Below are 24,214 nucleotides of genomic sequence, written 5' to 3' on the forward strand. Positions count from 1 at the left end.
TCTTGAAGGCAATTCAATACGAGGACTAGAATTAGTCATTGACACACCTCATATTATCCCATAGATTTTGCTAGGGGTTAGGTCTGTAGATTACACAGCTAACATAACAAGAACTTATAAAATGACTAAATGTAACTGGCTACATGCAGTTGTCTCCTGGACTGTGATAACATTCCCATGCTTTCAAGATTATTACTGAATCGGTTCCCTTTCCCTGTCCCTTAAGAAGAAATACCCTTTAATGGTACGGACAGCAAAGAAGTATCAATCACCCCTATATTTTTATCAGTACTCAGGATCACTATGATCTACTCATCCGAGCATTTAACGTATATCTTCGCTCTTAATTATTAGGAAAACTGAACTGAATCTCACTCTAGTAATTTCGTAGTAAATATGAAAGCGATAATCACTAACATTTTAATTTACATTGCGTTACAGCGTTTATTACCTCTAGAAAGTTTAATGATACTAGATAAATTTATTTGTTAGATTTTGTGTAAGGCAAATGAAAAAACTTCATTAATATTTAAAAATTCTTGATTTACATCTGCTATTCTCTGGAATTTATCCAGATATCATTAATAATTTATGCATGAATGTTTGTTTCATTTGAATATACTTTAATACTTCTACTTCTTTATATGGATTAAACGCTGTAATATCTCTGAAACCTACCACGTACTTTCCGCAACCGTAATATATATATATATATATATATATATATATATATAAGGATTAATTGAACACTGGTCATTCATAAGTATTTTTATTGCAAGGAGTTTGTTCTGCGATTGTGGTTGTTAATGTTGTCATTTGAGTATCAGTTAATCGGATTTCTCATATCCACAACTACATGCTCACATTCACATATATTTACAGGTGCACGCCAGTACACATACATACATAAATTTATAAACTAAGTAAACAGTTGTACATATCACGATAACTTTTTTAAACAGAAAATACAACTGTAAAGAAAATAATGAAGGGAGAAAACAGTTGGTTCTTCTAAATAAATGCAATTTACGCAAGTACTCATAAAGCACTTATATATATTCTTCTTTTTAAGAACATCAATATACATGAAAAGTATGAAATTAGTCAACCATAATGGTGAGTAAGTATATGGATTCATTGGCTTTAGTAAGCAAATGTAAAGTTCAATAAAAACTCTCAACAAATTGATATTTGTTTAATTCGGTAGATCATGATATATTCAATTATTTACCTAATTCTTCTTTAAAAACTTATTTTATTTGTCCATATGATGTTAGGGATAAATGTTAAAATTGTAATTTCATTTTTTATTTAATTTCACTACAGACAGGTCCTTGCCATACACCTCCATCACCGTCAGCTATTGTCATATAACTTGTATGTTGTCCTTTCGGTTTGTCAATTGATTTGTGCATTTTTAATTGATTATTTATGTTTTCTTCATTATCAAAATCCATATGATCATTTTTAGTCTTTTTATTATCATTATTATTATATGTGTAACGTGATATGAATTTTGATTGAGTTTGTTGTCTAGTTGTTAATAATGATGAATTTTTAGAACAGAATTTATTATTACATTGAAAAATAGCTTTAAATTCTTGTCGAAAATTATTATTTAACCATGCATATATAAAAGGATTATAAACAGCTGAACTCATTGCAATCATATGACATAATATAAATGTATGATGAAAATAAACTGAACCTTCAGCTTTTTCACCAATTATATCTACAACTATCCATAGAACATTTAATGGTATCCAACAAACAACAAATATAATAACCATAGCTATTAACATTTGATTTGTACGACGATTACGTTTTATTTCAAGTTCTTCTTTTTCACGACTTTTACGTCCACTACCAATTTTTGTTGAACCTCTTGAGCGTAGTACACAACTTACTCGATAATAACATATTGATATAATCAAACAGGGTGCAACAAATTGAAGAATAAATGTTATGACTGTATATATCTAAAATGTTGCGAGAAAAATGGAAAGATTTAAATAAGATTATGCTGTATTGTCGGCTTATATATATATATATATATATATATATATATATATATATATATATATTGATTGCAGTTAGGCATATAAACCATGGAGTGATGGCTCGATAGTATACAACGTTAAGGCCGAATGAGAGACCAGGAGGCCCTGGGTTCAGTTCCTGGGGGGTTCATGAGTACGTACAGTTGAAGAGCCCCACATAAGGTTGAAAAGCTGTCCAGTGCTTCCTAGTTTTTAGTAGATTTCGAAGGTCAGTCCATGATGAAAATTAAAGCACTCACCAATTTCCACAAGCTCCCCATACTGATTATATATATATTCTCTAGTCAAAACCGCAATCGATTTATAAAACTTGGATTATATACACATAAATCTCTGGCTGTATAACAACCAATTTAGTTTTAAGCTATCTTATGTTTACTGAGAGAGTTTTGCAACACCAACCTTTTATGCTCCCAATATACACATATGATAATTGTATTTACAGGTTGAAAGAATGTATCATTTGTAATTGTGAAGTTAATCATTTTTGTAATAGTTTAGACTCAGATACCAGATGTCGTATGCCAATAATAACCATTGACAGAGTATCTCTGAATTTTGTGACACTATCAAGAACACTTTAAAATATTCAGTCTTAAAGATAGTGTATTATTGTTATTATTATAAACAGAATCCAGTCAAAACTGTACTGTCTAGTTGTTTAATAACTGGAAATGATATTTTATTTGAATTCCTATCATTAACCATATTATAGCAGTATAGGTAAGTTTGTATAACAATCCTGATACTACTTCTTTTTTAATGATAATTATTTGGATAAATTAAGGGATACAATTATGTAATCGTATAATTTAATTTCTCAAAATCATATTAGCTCTTCTATCCTACTAATAACCGACTTTTATGCAAGCACTTTTTTTAAAATAAAAAAAAAGAAAATAGTGTTTTCTTCATCGAACCGATTACTTTAAACACAAATGAAAATATATGAATTACATGTGTGATTATGGTTTAATTGTCTTATACAATGTTATATATATAAACAATGTTTGATTTGCGTGCATGCACATATTTATGTTAGCTACTTATGTAAATCCCTTTTTTTCATGTGTATAATTCTCACTGATTCAATACAAAATAAGAATTTTTCAATTTAGTACAAATTAATAATAATAATAATAGTAATAACTTTTGTTTTTGTATAGTTTTTTGTCGCCTATTTAATTTGGCGACATACTTAAATTTTATTAGAACCCAAAAAACTAAAAAAAAGCGAAAAGAATTAAGGTAGATGATGATAATGAGAAACTTGTATAGTGATTATGTTATTGTTTATATTCATTTTTGTGTGTATGTTGTATACGTACCTGTAGGGTGTATGTGGGGAGATGTAAACGACTGTGTCATTTAATTAAGAAATGTAATAATAAATAATGTTAGGAATTTCTTTCATTCGTTTAATTGTGGAAAAAAATTTATTATTCGGTTCTATTTAGTGTTTATTTATTATTCTTCTTAATATGAAATAGTTTTTCTTCTTTACAACCGAATTCGAGACAGACAGTTTATTATAGTAATCAAATTTTTAATAGGAAAAGAATTATTTTAATGGATAGAAGATTGTTATTGATTCATTCAGATGAGACAGATTTCATTGATTAGAAATACTGGTGAAAATATCAATAAAGACAAAGAAATTATTATTATTATATAAATTCATAAATAAAAAGTTATGATGGATAAGGAATTGATAGTCAGATAATCTAATTAAGAGTTCTATAAGTTTTAAAGCAAAACATATCAGGTTCAAGCCTTAATAATGATACTGGGAAGTATGAGGTTGTAGATTTATCCAGCTGATAAGCTTTGAATAGGACGACATGTTTTGAAGGATGATATTTGTTTACTTCAAACTTTTCTTTTTTGAACGTGATCTGTTATTTCTAATAGTTGTGGGGATTGCCGAATTTTGTTGACATCAAAGCTAGATAACTATTGAGGACATGAAAACATTTGATGGTCTAATTGTCCTAGCGGTGCGCGCCAACGAACCGCAACCGCGGAAAACATGACCAATGGAATTCAACTGTATTGGATGTAATAAAGGTATCCATCGAAGACAACAGAAGATGGTCGCATAATATCGCGAGCTGATCAAAATTAGATCTATATTTTATCAGATATAGCCCTGTGGTCTAGAGATTTAACGTTTGAGGACGAGAAGTATGGCCCCAGGTTTCAGCCCCAATTGAGAGGTTGTGGATATGCCCTTCTGAGCAGTCTCACGTTAAGATGAAATGACTGTCCAGGTCTTGTTTTTGAGTCATTCCTTTGAAAATGTCCAAAATCTGTAAAAAGAATTTTTTTGTGACTTTATATTAAGCTATTAATGCAAAACATGGGACAGGTTCTGTGAATTTATTCGTTACATAATGCAATCAATTTATTGTATTTAGAGTTTATTTTGACTCTTAGTTAATAAATAAGTTTTATTTATGTTGCACCTGTGGGGATCAGTAGGTTTGTATTCATGAATCACATTCAATAAAGATGAATGACCGATTCTTTCTAAAATGCAACTTTATTCAATGGTACAGTACGTCTGACTTCAGTGGATCATCTTGTATGTTGTCTGATCTTGTTTCTTTCTCTTTTTGTAATTTTTCTGATAGGCCTTCTGTTGTTTCAGCTTACTTATTAACTTATTATCGTAGTATCAGCTTTTGTTTCTCCTCGTAGTAAGAATGTAATTCAGTAACGAGCAGTCATAAGAATACTTTGAACTTTTTTCCTCATTGATGAAATTTGTTAAAGAATACTTTTTGAGACTTTTAAGATGTATAGCTCATATCTTAAATCAGACGCAGAAAACTATGCTTACAGAACTATATTTTGTGCCGTTTAATAAATATCGTAATTATGAGCATAGAAAATAAGGAAAGAATTTATGACATTAACATGGTTTAAGTATTATTTCTTATAGTTTAATCATGAATAAAATCCCAATGAATTTTCTAGCCTAACATCTGAACAACATCAGGGTAGTTTTATCGGTTCTAGTCATGACAGTTAGACGTCGGATTTTGGGGAAAAGTAAAAGGTCTGCTTTTTAATAGGAAGCAGTATGTTTCGTTATTTCATCAAAATTCTATCATAACATTGAGTTAACCGAAATTGGGAAACAAGATTTGTTTCTAGAAAATGTCTATCTGATGTGTATATACCTTCTGAACCTTTCGCATAAAAATAATCAATTATGCCTATCTCTGAGATTGTTGGTATGCGCAAAAGTTTACAAACCTTTAATAATCAGTAGATATTTTGGAAAACGGTGAGCCATACTTTCACATAATATTTAAGTATTTCGATGATAATAATTACTTTTCTCTACAAACTGCATAAATTACAGTGCTTTGTCAAGTTGATTAGGACATAATTTGTTGACATGATCTGTTCAAAATTCTGGGCAACCTGTTTTCAAACTGTGAATATTGTAATTCACTTAATTATTTCTTGAATTTATTTTAACTGATCAGTTGTTTGTATTTTTACGCTTCTTCAGAAAACTTATAACCAAATGGAATGGAAATTACTATAAGATCCAAAAAAAGACTCCCATAGTAGTTTAATTATTTTTTTTTCCATTCGAGGTTTCGAGGAGCTAGAAATGACTGTAATTAACAACCTCGGACTAGATGTATTGTATGATCAAAACAAATATCATAGGAGTAAATCTAGTACGAAACATTTAGTAATGAATACGAATGGGAGGTGATTACTGTTAAAAAAGCATTACTAGACACATTCTTTGGATATTTCCAATTTAAATGCATTTTAAAAGAGTATTTCATGAAACGTAATACATTTTCTAATGAGAATTATTTACTATAACCAAACAATTGAAATCGATTATTATGATTGGTGGTATTACTTTTTATTATTAGTTAAAGTAAACAAAATATCAATCAATTTGTTGTTGATAGATATTTAAGAATCAGATAGATTATTACTGAGAGATGTAACTGGTATCAATGGTAACGCTATTTTCAATGGTAAATAATAATCATCTGTTTAGTATACCAGTTTTTTAAAAAAAATTCATATGCGTCTGTAGAAAAAAAACCCGTAGAGATGTACAAAATTATTCCGTTGAAACAATACAAATGACTAGAATGTAACTGAAGTAAATTTCAACAAGTTAGTATTTCTATTGGTTACGGGGTGTTCGATGTTTTGTCTTGTTTAACAAAACAGTACAGTATTATAAAAGTTGTATACTATATTGTTTGCATACAGTAACATTTTGATCTCAATTAGTTTTGTATGTGAATATCGATTTTCAATACTGACATGTAAATAGGAAGAAAATAGATAAATAAATTTATTGTCTACTAATCACATTTTTCTATTTACTGAAATCTTATTTTCTTTTCCTTCTAAAGTATTATAATCATTGGAACTAATATTTTGAAATGAAATCTAGATTACACTATGATAACGAAGTAAAATGATAATTTTTTACTGACATACAAGATTACTGACGTTAAATATTCAGTTAAATTACAGTCACATTAATGGGATACACAGAGAGTTAAAACATTTCATGATTGACTAAGAATTAGTGTCGGCATTAAATATTGATTAGTTATACTAATTGTTGTGACTTTATGTCCGGCTTCTTATCACGTGATTGATCCACCGATCAAAATACGACTTATACAATCTAAGCACTGTGTCAAACCAATGACTTTCGACTGGTATGAGCAACCTGGCGTCCTTATTGGTCCTATGTCCGCCTAGCCCGTCTACTTGAGTCCAGAACACCAATACCAGCTTCCAATATGCGAATCGAATCGAATCATTTATTTCAGACATACTGGGTTTATATATCAATCAAACAGACCGCAACGCACCATAAAATAGGAAATAACATTTGTACACAATAAAGCCAAAAAGTGGCGGTGAACGTGGGGGGCAGTAGTTAATAAACTGAACATAGCTTAAGAACCGTAAATCGTACAATAATAAATTATGGGTCAAAATAAAACTTATAATAAGAGGAATATAAATATACATAATCTAATTATTGAATAGTTATACCATAAAAAAGTATGGATAATATTAGTCAGTTAATATGTCTCAGAAGTTACTCGTGATTTAATCATCGTTCGGATATAACACTAATCAATCACTTCTTTCAATTCAGATCATGCCAAAACAAACGAAGCATAATAAAATTGTGACATATTAGATCAATACATTTCGAATAATCTGACCACTAATTTTTTTAATCATCAAGACTTGTTAAAAGTGTGAATTAAAGTTGAAGAAAACATACTCCATATATAAAAAAATGATACTATCTATGTGTAAAATTTTAACAAGTGTAAAACGAGTTTACAACATTTCGTGACTTATTCTAATTCACTTCGTCAGAAAATAAAAGAATGAATAATTTGTGATTTGAAATGTATATGTAAGATGAACGGCTATTATGAGAATGCTTATTTGATCAGTATTGTAGGGTTCTAGAATTAGGTTTCTCTATTTTACGTAACATATGAGCTTATGAAATATTCAAGTAAATAAATAATCAATTGATCTACATAAAAGAACTGCAGTCACAAGGCTTACTGGAAGGCATTTCATAGTAACAGGTTTCAACAAAATCAAAGTGCGTTAAAATAATGTGCTTCAAATTAGACGGAATCAATGAAATCGTCTATTACGAAACTGACGAAAAATGTTGATGAGATATTCCACTCACTTGAGAAAATCCCTGACATACTGGAATAACAATCTTTAGATTACGTGACTGAAGTCATGAAATTGAGAGAAGAAAGGTTCAACTGATCCAAAGTTTATAAAACTAGAGCATAAAAACAACATTTTCATCTAATTGAAGTCAATATTTCCATATATATATATATCTTAGAATCTTCATTTTGACGTGAATGACTTCGAAGTATTATCCATTGGCCCTAAGTTTTGGGATATTCATAATTTCGTCAATAAAGTAAATATGCAAGTTCGTTGCTTAAACTCCATTTTTTAACAAACAAGGAGTTCCATAACTTCGGGTAACGGGGATATAAAAAACTCCGATCAACTTAAATATATTGTTATTTTAAATACAAAATATGCAAATATAACACAGACAATATTCTGACTGATAGATACAAAGTTCTTCTACTCAAACTGAAGATAAATGCTATTTCGGAAATTATCTTATAAAAATTGTCAGTATAAGTTTGTGGAGATTTAGTTGAGATCATGGACCACCACCATTAAAATCCTGAAAGCACTGGACGGCCGTTTCGCGCTAGTGTGGGGCTCTTTAGCAATGTGCATCCACAATCCCGCACGCGGAACTCCGGCTCGGTGGTCTAGAGGTTAAGCGTTTGCGTGAAACCGAAGGCCCTAGGTTCTGTTCCCTAGGTTCTGACAACATATATTATTATAACCTGATTGTTTAATTTCCTTAACAGCTGCCTCATTAATTACTTGTAATTAATTTTACAGGTAACACTAAACATTTATATTTAATTGTTTCATTTGAAACTTAGTTTCTATTCCTAAACTTACGTAACAGGTCATAATAATTAGTCGATTGTGCAATTTAGTCTTAGGTTTGCATCTTTTTTTTCCATCAGCTGATTTCTATTGATATACATGTTAGATTATTTATTTATTTGGACACAGATATTGGTACAAGAAAGCACCAAATACATATGCGCCACACAAATCTCATTTGATTTGTGTGAGAGCTGGAATACTGCGCGAGTGCCCAAACCGAAGCAGACATGCTAGATTACCTAATATTATTTATTTAGTATGGATTTTATATTTAATTGTCGAATTTATATAATAGTGTATAGCCATCGATGTAAGGTTAACTATAAAAAAACAAACCAGTTTATCGCTATGCATTGGTATCAGATGACAAAAATTATTTATCATCAAAATAAGTTTAGGGATGTATTTGTTTTTGAAATCATTGTATCTGATCATCTGACATACAATGTAATCCAAATTAATTCATTTTAAGTTTCATATGCAACACGGTAATCTTAAATCAAAGACATACATATATATATTTCTGAAAATCTTGAACAAAGTAACTAAGATTTTTATAATGATGCACAATCTCATTGTCAGTCAAGAAATGACAATCTTTTGTAGTGAACAAGAACACGAGTGAAGACAATCAAACTTATCGGACACGAAATTACTGAGCATCTCAATAAAATTTGAGAACCATATGGTATATAGTTAATTTGCAAAACATCAATATATCGTCTCAAATTTGATTGTTCCTTTGCAGATATCAGCCGATTGTCTCAGATTTCATTGTTCATGCATTTTCATACCAATCGCATTCCGTTTCCGTTCTTTCCTTATCGATCTTCTACTGAAATACATCGTTATATACTACTTGTGTGGATATAAGTAACCCACACCATACTTTCATTTACAATATTCATTTATATGTATATTCTAGATTATGAACTGTACTGGGTCTATATTTTAGATTGATCTTTTAGGATGTTATTCATTGCATATATCTTATTATCATATGATAATTACTAAAATTACTTGTATTGTACAGCTGATCAAATAAATAATGTAAAATGACTTTCATAAGAGAAAAGGTATCCGTAGAAAATTTTGTTAAGTTTACTTATTATAGTTTCATTAGTTATTAGAATAGAAACGTATATATATTCAACAGTAATTGCGTCCTTAGTTGACCTGTATTACCAGAGAATGATGGATAATAAACACATAAATCACTACTCCATTAAATTTTTGATTATTGAGAAAATAAACCTTTTTTAAAAATTAAAACAAAACATTTTGAAAATTATGCTTTTTGGCAGATAATGATAACATTGTATCAGTAAAATACTGAAGTTAAAATCAATATATTTGATGATGATGATGATGATGATGATGATAGTATGAAACTAATTAAGTGACTGATTATTAAGTCATTGGTTATATTAAGAGATCATTTGCTGGGTTTATACATTTAGGGTGATTAATTTATGTTTTTCTTTTTTCTCAAGTTGAATCTCTTAAGCAAGATTTAGGATGAAGAACAAGTACCAACAGACTGGGAAGAAGGATGCCTGATCAAGATACTAAAGAAAGGGGATCTCAGCAAGTGTGAGAACTACAGAGGCATCACTCTTCTCTCAATACCAGGAAAAGTCTTTAATAGGGTGTTGTAAACAGAATGAAGGACTTCTTAGACGGCTAACTTCGAGATCAGTAGGCTGAATTCCGTAAGGATTGATCGTGTACCGACCAAATCCAAACACTATGGATCATTGTGGGACAATCAATCGAATGGAATTCACCACTGTACATCAACTTCAGTGAATACGAGAAAGCATTTGATAGCGTGAACAGGACAACACTATAGAGGCTTCTTTGACACTACGGCGTGCCTGATAAGATAGTTAATATCATACAGAATTCCTATGGTGGACTGAGTTGCAACATCGTGCATGGAGGACAGCTGACAGACTCGTTCGAAATAAAGACTGATTTCAGGCAAGGTTGCTTACTCTTAGCCTTTTTCTTTTTCCTGGTTTATAAATTACAAAAATATGCTGATGAAATCATGTACGTCCATTGAATCTTCTTAACAGTTTACATGTTTATCGAATGCAAGTAACTTGAAAAAAAGAAAATTATTTTAATTTTATTGAGATACTAATATAATGGGTTAAAAAGGTAAAATCAAATTTTACCTCGTTGGGATTTTCGATCAACATAACTACCGGTTTTTTTAACCCACTATGATGATTATTCCGTGTAGTATTTGTTTTGTATTCCAATGGGGTATTTTATTCGGTACAACATTAATTTATCTCAACGTGATGTTTGTTCAAGATACAATATTCTTGTATTAAATTATCATGAATTATGCTCAGCATGACATACAGCATGTGACTTAATTGTAACTCTGGGTGTTTTTTATATTTGTGATTTTATTCTAATTAGTAACAAAAATGAGCGTACCATCAATATATATATATTCAACTAAGACGCTGGTCGTGCTTTGGGGTGTAATAAATCTTTACTTGTATCTGTCTTGGTGTTCTTACTTCACGTCTTGGGAACTGCAGTGTTTCCTCGTTTGTTTTTCCAAGTATAAGTAATAAGCGACACATGTATAACAAAAGCCTTTATCACTTTATATAGCTGAGCATAGTTTTGTTGGGTAATACTACCTGAGTTACCTTTATGATTGCGAGTGAATACAAAAATTAGTGTATGAACATAAAAAAATTCAGTATTCAATGATACAATAAAGATACAATAATGATGGATAGCAGATATGAAGTGTATGCTGGGTACCTCTTCTTAATTGGTACTATTTGGGATTCATTTAAGTAAAAAAATTACATCTATGAAATTTTTGGATCTCATCTATTTATTTTTCAAAATTTTGTCGTTATTAGTTATAAACAGATATTTCATTGTATTTTTACAGTATATCGGTCAGGTTGCTGTTAATGTTTTAAATTCAGTCGAAATATTAGTCAACGGTTTATAATTATGGATGAAATAAAGCAGTCCTATTTATGAGTAATAATCGCATCTCATCTTGGGAAGTGAAAAGGTTTATTCATTTATATCACGTAACCTTAGAAATTCCGGAGTCTACGACCAGAATATGAGTACTAAATGAAGAAGTTTTACAGGAAATAAAACAAGTGATGATGGTCGTGACCTGATTGAAGAATAGCTAATCTGATTTTATTATATAGGATTCAAAGAAATAGGAAACAAAGAAGAAAAAAGTCATCATTCTGGTCGACAAATAGTTCACCAGAGTAATTGAAGATAGAGAAGACTATATTTAGAAGGCCAAGGGACTACTGAGCTAGAAAAGTACAAATCAATCAATGGAAACTAACAGTTCTACAAATCGGTTAACCAGATTATTTGGGCTGTTAACAGATCTTTTAGAGGTGAACAGTCAATAAAAGTAGATTAAGAGCAAGTGATGTCAAACGAACCTGTTATTTTGTTGATTTGAATCGAAATTGCAAAAGCCGAATATCATTCTACTGTCAGTCGCTCCATTTCTAGGGATCACTACATACATTTGATCAAAGATGTTAAAATCTGTAGTGAACTCATAAACTAACTATCAGGTCTCTCAAAAGTTTTTTTAAAAATAAAATCAAAGATGTTCAAAATGCTAGCAGTGAATTTAATGGTATCCTTCAATGCTATAATCTTATTCATCAAAATCTAACCGAATTCGGCAAGTGAGACTACATTTCTGATACTCGCTAATGACACGAATACTTGTAGACACATTAATTTTTAACATCGAACCGTAATTGATCTTGTCGACTGATGTCTAACAACGTATTTCCAGTTCAGCGGCAGAACAAACAAAAGGAATTACAATGAGATACCACACTTCTGAATTAATTGGAGAAGCAGTATCACAGAAACTAAAAACTTCAGTCTTACCAATGATTAAATCAAAACTTGGATACGCTGTGTAGATAGAGCATTTTTCAATATCAATTAGGATCAATTGGAAAGTGCTTACATTTGCGTCACCAGCGTCATTGACAATATAAAGCTCACATTCGAAAATAAACCAAAAAGCAAGTTACTGTTCTTGGACGTATTGATTGCCAGAACCTATACCAAAAAATTTGTTGAAAGCTAATCCATAATGAATGAATGTTCAATAACAGCAGAGGAAATACAATAACCCACAAATTAAGCTGTATACAAAAAATATTCAAAAAGATTGGAGGCACAGTACAGAGCTACCATTATGTGAAATGAAAGGAACTACCTTTTGACTGTAGTACGGAAAAATGGCTGGACACAAAACTTCATAAATAAATGTTTATCAAACGGATGACAAAGTGGATAATAATAAGTTAAAGTTACGGAACGGGTAATTCTGCTTTACATGAAAAACATTTCCTAGATCACGAAACAGATTATAAAGATAGTTAGGAATCAATGTAGTTTATACTCGCGAAATCATTACGGTCAGTATTACACGGGTAAAGGGATAGAAAGACAAACGAATACCAACCAATTGTCTTCTATAAGACAGACTACAGTAACTACAAGAAAAATTATATAGGACTTAGTAGCAGACCTTCTTGTCTACGTCTACATGATTACTAGCTGGTTATTGAACACCACAACACAGAATCACTGACATCAAGGGGTAGAGACAACTATAGACATAAGATTGACTAGAAGAACATCAAAATGTTGAACACAGGAAAAACAAGAATATCTTGGGGATTTTCAGAAGCCTAGTAATCCAACCGTATATCAATCCGTAGACACTATCGACATTGACCCGAAATAAAAAAGAATTAACCATTCCGTTATCATAGGTTGGATCTAAAGGGAAAACAACCGAAACAAACTTGCAAACAACACCCAAGAAATCATAGAAAAAAGCTATCCCAATTCCTGATCAACAGAACAAGCTGACAGCCAGTTGTGAGAAAAATTTATTAGCTCAATTTTCATTGAAGTGTTTGGTGATTTTATGTAGAAGGATAATAAAAGCTTCATAATTTACCACCCAGTTCAGAGGATACTACAACTTTAAAATCCTTATCTTGAGCTATAAATATTCTCCGTCATCACTGAGGGAAGACAGGAAAATTTCATGCCACTTTACTTCAGTGAACCATGGAAAGATTGAGTAAAGGAGAAACCGGGTGAAAGGTATTATAAGTGAAACTAAATTATTTACTGTTATTTATTTTAATTTACCTGACATTGTTTTACTAGAATCTTCCCATTGATGTTTTAGGACTGAAATTGATCAGTCTCTTATTGGCATATGTGCATACTGTGCGTATGCCTCGATATTGCCTTAATTTACAAGGATTATAGGCAAAGATGGACAGTGGCTAGCAGTGGAATCCAGGACGCGCGTTTCGTCCTGTTTAGGACTCGTCAGCTGGATGTACCTGCGTCCTGGATTCCACTGATAGCCAGTATCCATCTTTCTTTATAATGCTTGTAAATTAAGGCATTTTCGAGGCATACGTACAGTATGCACATATGCCAAAAAGAGACTAATCAATTTCAGTCCTAAAACATCAAGTGAATATCAAGTGAATTAAACTTCACCCCATTGCACAAGAAGTGGCTGTCAGGACATAGTAGCTAAGTGGATAACGCGATGGCGTTTGAAGCGAACGGTACTGAGTTCGAGTTCCAGAGTGAAAATCAACTCTATGATGCAGGTACATCCAGCTGACGAGTCCCAAACAGGATGAAACGCGCGTCCTGGATTCCACTGTCAACCACTATCCATCCTTGTTATTTATTTTTTTCATCATCCACTTTCCTATATACGTTGTGAGAATATGTAAGTAGAGTCTCCATGTAAACAAATATGAGAATAATACGCCAAGAAGAACGTTTAGAGAGGTTAGTTATGAACAAAGATTATTGCCTTCTTTATCTAAGCTGTTTGTATGTTAAATATTAATAACACTGACTACCAACTATTTTGTTAAAGATGAGATGAGTTTGTGAGTATTATGATTCAAGTGTTCGTTAAAATTTGTGAAGCAAGACTTGTAGAAATCTACATTTATTAGTCTTTAAAATAAAATTGATTCATTTTCTTATATAAGATAAACATTTGGGATATATTTTATTATACAAAACAAATCCATAGGGTTTACAAAAAGAGGCATATTTCATGACACTTTAATGGTTTTCATTTTGTTTTAATTTTGTTTCATACTTTAAAATTCAAACTGAATAAACTGAAAGGACTGGATATTTTTATTTTGCAACTTAGTGTAACATGCATACGATTCTAGTTAGTCTATTAAGGTATCGATCTTAAAAATAGCAGTGGAGATTTCAATAATTAAATAGAATAACTTTTATTATAAATTTGAAATGCTCATTTGCATTTTAAATAATGTACTTGATTAGTATAAAACACGGGGAATATGGCTAACAATATAATTCAGGACGTATATTTTGTCCCATTTGAGATTCGTCAGCTGATTGTGCCTGGATATCAAAGGTGATGTTCACTTCGGGACTCAAATCTATTATTGTTTGAATAAAACATCATTGAATTATCCACCTAGCTATTGAATCTACATAGCCGCTCATTTGTTAAACGAGTATAAGTTTCAATCCAGTTTATACTAGTTTGGATTATTTCGTTATCCATGATTGAACATCATCTCTGTGATGCAAGTACATCCAGTTGACGAGTAACAGATAGAACGAAAAGTGATTCCTGGATTCTACTTTTAGCCATCATACAGCTTTTTTTATTATACTTGTGACTTATTAGCAAGATCAAAGCAATTTGCACAAGATACACATATGCCAACTAGAACTGATTTCCATCAAAACTTCAATAACCGGATCATCAAAACCACTTCAAATTGAATTCTAGGTATCTTCTTGTTCAAATAAAAGCGTCTAGTGATCTAATATAATCTAGAATTTTCCATATCTCTCATTTTAGCTGCATTTTTATCAAATTACTTAATCTGAATCAATTAATGATAAATCAATGAAATTTGAAAGTTTGTCCGATAACAAGTTTGTATTAGTTTAATTTTGTCCGTTAAAACAATTTCTTGTGAATATAAATTTCCTCTAAACAAATGTTTGCAATGCCAGATTAATATTGAATTATCAAAAAAGGACACACACACACAATAACCCTTAAAGAATTAATTTATTAACAACTTATGTTAACATACATAAATTCCAGTCAAACAACCAAATGGGATTGACACTAAACATTTAAAACACAATTGTATGAACGAAGAACATTTATTAGTTTTTATATTGAAAGTGGATTAAACTAGATGTATAACAACGAATAAACACCTACAGATGTATTTTGTTTTTGTTTTGTGATTCTTATGTTACCACTTACGCGTATTATGTTTATTTCAATGATACTTGCTTTTCAAATCACTAGTTCTCTATTTCATAAACAAATCTCTTGTTTGATAGTTTATTTACTGAATATTTGATAGTGTCCATTAGTTATTAAGATATGAATATAATTCATCATAATGCTAAAAAGTTTTCACATTATTTTTTTACTGTTTAATAAAACTATAGGTTATTAATAAATCAGTTCAATAAGACTGGGTCATTCTGATTCCTTCTGGAATTCTTTGACACTTACAAGCAAAGCAGAAAACTCCGTAACGATAATAAAGAAACAATAGAGTTTCGAATAAAAAGGAATTAGGGTATTTTTGACTAAGTTAAGAAACCGTAACTCTCTCAAAACTTCATATTAAAACTTTTGATTACATTCAGAATATATATTAATGTGATTTCATTTTGAATTGGAAAAGCTTGTTTGCATTGATGACAGACGTTAATAGATGTTAGTGTATATTCCCAGTTATAATAGTATAGGTTTATAGCGAAAGATATGCTTAAACTTATATAATTCAATGAAGGATTTGTATATATATATATATACTTCAAATAGTTCCATATCACTTTTATTTATGGTTTTACATGACTCAGTGATTATCCGGGTAATCTTACTTTTAGTGGACCTTTATTTGACTCCAATTAGATTGTATAAATGATTGTCATTGAATGATTGATGACGAAATATATATGTCGCCAATCCTCCTATATAATCATCGACTTTAATCGCGTTGGTGAATAACGGAGTCAAATAAATTAAATACGAACATCGAATTTTGAATACGTATATTTTGTACACTCGTTGATCTAGACAGCCAATCAGAGGGACGGAGCGAAGAGAGCGAATCAAAATGACGCGCAGTGCATAAGGCGTGTGAACGAACTCAATCAAGCGTGGATCGATACTTATAGTTACACAAAAATAAATTACGGATGTTTAGTGAGCAAGATAAGAAGTGCACACACATGCGCTTACATAAAAACAGTTAAGGTTGATAAGTGAATAATTAACATGGTCAAAATTTGACTAAAGATGGATGAATAAATTGGCTTGTCCGGAAGCCAGAATCAGTGATGTGGGCTTAACATAGCGACCGACACTCCATACTTTAATAAATTATTCATGTCATAATGTGACCTGAAGGTCCAGAATTTATTTCCTGGTTGGGTCCTGGATGCTAATTGTTAGGGTGTTTTACACTACGAGACGTAACAAATGTCCAGAATTCGCAGTTGTTTATTATTAGAACTCTTTAAACCCGAGTGTATTTTAATGATTATAAGGTCGTATTGAGGACGCTAAATTTCCAAATACAAGATATAAGGAAGAAAATCAATTTTGATTCCACAAATCAATTCAAGTGTATGTCTGTCCAGTCAATTTCAATTCATCCATTGTATTAGGTTATTCAGAGTGAATTTTATTTATTAAACTTTCAGCCTATTTCATTTATTATCAGCTGTTTGATTCTTAATAGATTTTTTATAGCATTGGACATTTCAGCATGACATTTTGTTCAGTGACAATGACTTAGTTGTTTAATACTATGATTAATAATTGTTAAATTGCTGTATAAATAAATTATCTTAGATATCAATTCATATAGTCTTTGGTATTTACCAGTCACTCTGCTTAACAAGACTTTTCGCTTAGAGCTGCTGTAAACAGTGTCAATATTGTTGTGAGATTTATCACCGCATTTTTCTTCTTACGTTAGTCTTTTTGAAGAAAATTAGGTTCTTTTCATGGACGAAAGCAATGTTTACTTCAATAAGAAGAAATATTTTCATGTAAGATTCGTCCCAATCATTGCTGAGAAATAATTGCCAGTATGATATTTCAGCCGAAAATGTATATTATAACCAATAATTACACTTTTTAAAATAGTGAGTCGTTAGTCAACTTTATTTGGCAAATGATGATTTCAAATGGAGTGAGTGTTTTTTAACAGTGAATTATTAGAAAAAATAAACACAACATGATCAAAGGTATTTACTTGATCAGTTAGCATTTTATTGAAAAGTGTATTAGTAGTTTTTTAACAATTCATTTAGGTCAGTATGTGGATTTGTGGAGTTTGTATTATTTCAACAGTTGAATTCCCAAGTTGATCTAAGCTAGATCACCATTGAAAACCTGAAAGCACTAAACGGTCTTTTCGTGCCAGTATTGAACTCCTCAACAGTACACATCTACGATCATGCACGTGGAAATCGTCCCAAGGACCTTCGGTCTCGCACGCGTACGCCTAACCTCTAGACCATTGAGCTGATATCCAATGGTGTTAATGTTCAATATCAATCGATCCACGATCCTATGTAACCCTTCATCCATTCATTCATTTTTGGACAAGTGTTTTCTTTACATTCGAAATATCATGGTAAGGCATGACTAATTTTTAGCTCTTTCTTGAAACAGGAAGTAGGTTTAAACAAATCAATCACTACTGAACGAGTAATTTTCAATAAAAATATTTTAAGAAAGAATTTCAATAAAAATACAAAAGGCAATTTATTTGCCAAACTATTGAATTGTTACTGTTATTGCAAATCGTTTTTTTATTCTGTCAGTCGATTATTGACATTTTGTAAAAAGTGAATGAACTTAGTTTTCATGGAAGAAGTAAATGACTTTTTATTAGGTTATCCTAACTTATTATTTATTATTAATGATTGAACACGTAGTTATCACTAAGAAACAATGCATTAATTTGATTTTCTTATTATTACTACTGTAGTTAGTCAATGAGAACTGAGATAGGGAATACCAATTTAAATTACAGAGTGTTTTCAGAAACTATGATAATTATACATCAAGTACATCATTTGCACATCTTCCTTTACTTGTCCTTTACATGTTTTATGATTCTTTTATTTCTGTTGTTATTACAATCGTTCGCTGTTTTTTTCCTGTTCTATTTATTGCAATATTCTCAATCTTTCGCTCGCAGACATTTCACTTCTGATTGATGTTACGTACTACTTATCTCTGTCAACATAAGTAGCATACACTGGACTACCACTACTGTGAATTGCAATAATACTTTTATTATTATTACTATCGTCATTAATACTATATCAGCTACTCTTGTTTCACTTAATAACGTAACTACTACTGGTAATCGAAGTTTAAAAAGATAAGTTATTGAATTTTGGTTTATGTTTTATTTACATCATCAATAGTTTCATTTAATGCCATATGAATTAATGTAAAAAGACTATAATATAAACAAAATATGTAATTAGACATTAGCGAACAAATATGTGAACATATACTAATTACCTTACATCATAAATATATCTGAATTTATTAAATCACTTTGAATTACACACTTTAAAATGAAGAAAAGAATTCAGTTAAGAAATAATGAGTAATGAATTTAATTTATACATGAAAATACACTTAAACTGTAAGCGATTATTCCATAAGGTCTGAAATAAATTTATAAAGTGAACTTGTTCGATTTCTGTGAACGAATTCAGAAACTAGACTGTTTTACATGTTGTAACACTAGATTTATATGTATATAAAAGGTAGGTTTATAAACAAAGAAGTACTAGGTTGATAAGCAGGATTATATCCATTGTCAAACCGTTAAATAAAATTAGTTGTATTTCATTGATTAGTTACGGTGATTTACTAGATAATGGGTGTGATTAGTTATGAACCGAATATACTAACAATAAAGTTGCTGGTTTGAAATGGCGTATATCTGAGTGTTTAAAAGTATACCAAGGGTTAGAGAAATATGTTGATGATCGCTAAAATTGATACGTAATAGTAACGATGTACATTAAAATTGTTTAACAGCATAGACTCAAGATACTATTCGAAATAAGATAATCGATTACTATAATAAAGCCATTTAATTAAAAAAATAATCATGGAGTATTTTCTTAGTTAAAATTGAAACTTACACAAAGGCTATGAATTTCTATTGTCATTTTACTAAGAGCGGTTCTATAAAACGTATTTTGGTTTGTAGGTGACTAGAAACATGCATCGTATCGTCTTAAGTAATGTTCTTTTAAGGTTTTGTTTCAGGTCCCGAAATTGTTATTTTCAATGGCATATGAAAACAATAACATTGTACTCATTAAATAGTAGATCGATTGTTGCCAGTAGTGAATCTAGAAAGATAGTTTAGCTCTTCTTAAAACTTATGCTTTAGATTCAACTGTATTCCACCTTTAATGTTCAAATTCGAACTCCACCACACCACTTTTTGATTCAAATACCCATGTGCCATCTTCTTAGGTATTGAGTTCAGTTGGCCACTCATCTGTTCAACAGGTATGATATTTATATCATTATTAGAACGGATTTGAAATATCTCATCTGTAATATTTGTGAATGACAAGTTTCAAATAAGATTAGACACGCTCTCTAGTTTCCACTGCTGGCCAAAAACTATCTTTTCTACATAATTTGTAATAAAATTGCTAACTCTATACAATGAGCACAGGATGCAAATACACCAACAAAGACTAGTCGAACTTCAGTCAGAAATATTAAAAACGGAAAATTCCAAACTCTTTGATATTGTTCTCAATAATTTCAGATGGTTAGGAATTATTAACGTTTCATATATTGTCTGAACTTCATCCTTTTCCACCTTTATTAAAAGTGGAGATCATTCAGTTTTTTTTTAAACTAATTATCTGTATATTACTCAACTAATCAGTATTGCTACTGACTTATTTCTTTAAAAAATATGCAAACATAGTATTCTGCTATTTGATATTTAGTCCATTTACAAATTATTCCAGAACGAAGATATTTTTTACTCAAAGTATATATCCATTACTTACAGCAAATCTGAATAACATTTATAAAAGTAATCGTTTAATTTAAAATTAATTGTTGACATAATAATCTGTAATTGTATTGGTCACTAGATATAAGAGACTGATAACTATAGGCGAAATGATAAATATATTTTTTTGTTATATCCCAATAAGTAGAAAATTTGTGTTTCTGATGTTTCGTGACTTTATGTAAACTACTTCTTCAGAGTAAATTAATAACCGAATTAAATTAACATAAGTTTAAATAGTAAAAACGAAATATCAGAAATAGATTTTTCCCACTTATTATTATTAATTATTTTCTATCCAATGTTGAATTGTTTTTGAAACTATCAAGTCCAACCTTGGCGTTGATACCTATATACGCAAAATGCTTCATTCTCTAAACAGAATCATATATAATATTACATTTTTGATTTCAATAAAGGATTATATAAGAACATTTTTTTCAACTTTATGAAACTTTATGTTCAGTATAATTTTACTGTTTTGTAAACTGCTGTTTACATTCAGTTTTCTTCATTAATCAGATAATTTTACAAATCACTAAGTAAATCTGTATAATATCAGAAGGGGTTTTTGTGGATATTATAGTGATTTTAATAGTTGAGATCATGAGTCAACTGAGACGTTGGATGTCAGCTCAGTGGTCTAGAGGTTGAGTTCGCACGTGAGACCCAAGGTTTTGAGTTTGAATCTCGCGAGCAGGGTCGTGGATGCGCACTGCTAACGAGTTCCATACTAGGACGAAACGGTCGTCAAGTGCTTCTAGGCTTTCCATAGTGGTCTAGCTTCAACTGACTATTGATCTCAACTATCAAAATCTATATAAGTTAAATAAGGTTTCAAAAGTTTTTAATATATCGTTCTTTTCAGTGGAAATCTTCAACATGGTAGATTATTTCACTGAAAATAAAATTTTCTTTTAGCCATGAAAAAGGAGTTACTAAATCGATCAACAGCAATGTTGTATCTCACTCGGTAGATAGTGAATATAATATTAAAGTAGAGGAGGCTTTCTCTGTTTTATATCAAGTTCCAAAAAATCAACCTCAAGCAGCTAGATTACGGTTACTTTACATAGCCGAAGCCATCTGGGTCAACTACAGGAAACCAAAATTATGTATCCAGAAAAGGTATATCCAACCTCTATGTTTATATTGGCCTACGACTGGATCCCCGCATAGCTAAAACGAATATTGTAAACCTCTTACCCTCTTCCCGTTTTTTATTGATTACGTCTATCTTAATCTTCACATCCATCATTCTCAATTCACATGAGTTCCTTTTTTCACTAAATGAAATCATGAGTCAATTGAAGTTAGATCATCATGGAAAACCTGGAACCACTAGACGGCCGTTTCGTCTTAGCATAGGAATCCTCAGCAGTGCGCATCCACAACCTCGCCCTTCTCGAGATTCGAACCCAGGACCTATCAGTCCCGCGCGCGAGCGCCTAACCATTAGACCACTGAGCCGGCATCCAGTGGTGTTAATGTCTAACTTCAACCAATCCACGATATTGCGCCACCGTATATCATTGTCTTCAGTGAGTTACTATCTCACAACAGACCTGGTTGAACTCCACTGGCAACGACTTCTCACTAGAATTCCAGGAAATGCCTCTTGAAGTCAGTCACTAGTGAGCAGATGATTATTATCAGAAGCGGTTTTGTGAAGATTTTTTTAGAAATTCCACTAGTTGAAATCATGATTCCATTGAAGCTAGACCACCATGAAAACCTGGAAGCACTGGATCGCCGTTTCATCCTGCTGTGCGACTCCTCAGTAGTGCGCATCCGCGATACCATCCACTGGGATTCGAACCCATGATCTACTAGTCTGGCGCGCGAGCGCTTACCCTCCAGACTACTGAGCCATGTTTGCTCTATTCTGGCCATTATTAAGTGACTTTTCTAATTTGCAAATAACACAATTTTGAATTATCTATGTCGTAACGGATGAAAACGTTCAACATTCTCAATATATAACATTGTCAAATTCATTAATACATGTTTATAATGAACTTATAAATGTATAGCTTGATGATAAAGTTATTCAAAACAATTTTTCACTCAAATACTCTTCATTTTTGAATATTCTATGGGGATTTTTAAATTGCGTAAAAAAATTTTTAAACATAAAAAAATGAATTAAGAATGAATTATATATCCACCCTTTGAATAGTTATATGAATAGTAAAATTTTATGTACAAGTGCCCTGGTATTAATATTCCTACTATTTATTGTTAAAAGAACATCAGTTAGTTCTTCACTAGACTCTTTCATTATGAACAATCATACACGAGTACAGGGGAAAGAAAGAAAAATACTGTTCAAAGTTAATTTCACATGTAAAATGTACCGAAAATTTCAACAACAACAACAACAAAGAATGAAATATCAAGAAATTAAAGATTACATAATATAAAATTCATACATCTATTACATTCAATACATTACATTGGTGTTTAATGAAGTGTTTTGACAGGGAAAAAACAAAACAAGGAAACTTAGAAGTATAATATACATTTCAAAACTATTTAATTACAAACCAAAATTTCTCTTAAAGTATCCATTGTAAAACTATTTCGTCTTTAATTATTGTTTAGTTCAAAAGTTAATTATATGTATAGTAAAATATAGACTAAAGTATTTTTTTGTATGACAAATGAAAGAACATTTTCTTGATTGCTTTGTTGTGAAACAAAACTGATTCAAGTAATATAATCAAGAAAATGTTTTAATTCATGTTGTTATTGGTGGTGGTGATGTTGTTCTATTGTGCTACAACAATCTTAACAGTTTATTAAAACTGATGAAATGACCAAGGTGAATAAATGGGTAGTTTTATGCATGAAATACATTCTTAAGGTTCAGTTGATTATTGTTCCAAGGAAACAATCAGTGTTATTTGGATAATGCAATGAGAAGATAAAGTTTATTAGAATTATGTGATATATTTGCGTAATACATTTCAAATAATCTGATCACATATATACTTGTTAAGACATTTTTATATGAAGATTAAAAGGTCAACTAGACAGGTTAAAGGTAAGAAATAGTAATAAAGTACACAAAAACAATATGATTACCTCTCTGGATAGTAAATCAGTACTACTAAGGTAGGTTAGGTATAAGGACAAATTGTTTTTGAACGCACAAAGTGGGTTTCAGTTTCCGTATAGCCAAGGCTTCAATAAACGTTAGTATACGTCCTTGAAGGCTTTTGTATAACACTACAAATGCTGATTTGATGTCAACCTTATGACCAGTTTTAATCAAATGTTTCGCGATGGAGGATGATATCTATCTATCTATCCTGTGATCTTATTTGACCATTGAAATTCATATGTATGATCAGATTGTTCGAAATATATTGCTCAAATATATCACATAATCCTGATAAATTTTGTCTTCTCATT

The 24,214-nt window shown here is 30.8% G+C and overlaps 1 protein-coding gene across 1 annotated transcript in view; it reads right to left on the minus strand.

Annotated features, from left to right (window-relative positions):
• Positions 1–1,307: 1,307 nt before the first annotated feature.
• Positions 1,308–24,214, minus strand: part of MS3_00005126 (uncharacterized protein) — a gene marked incomplete at its 3' end in the record, with an annotated part of 47,169 nt that continues 24,262 nt past the window's right edge. The window contains exon 2 of the mRNA XM_035731672.2: positions 1,308–1,979. Coding sequence (XP_035585787.1) covers positions 1,308–1,979 — 672 coding nt within the window. The remainder of the gene's footprint in view (positions 1,980–24,214) is intronic.

The sequence above is a fragment of the Schistosoma haematobium genome, chromosome 3 (genome assembly GCF_000699445.3).
Source record: "Schistosoma haematobium chromosome 3, whole genome shotgun sequence".
In the NCBI taxonomy this organism is placed as follows: Eukaryota; Metazoa; Platyhelminthes; class Trematoda; order Strigeidida; family Schistosomatidae; genus Schistosoma; species Schistosoma haematobium.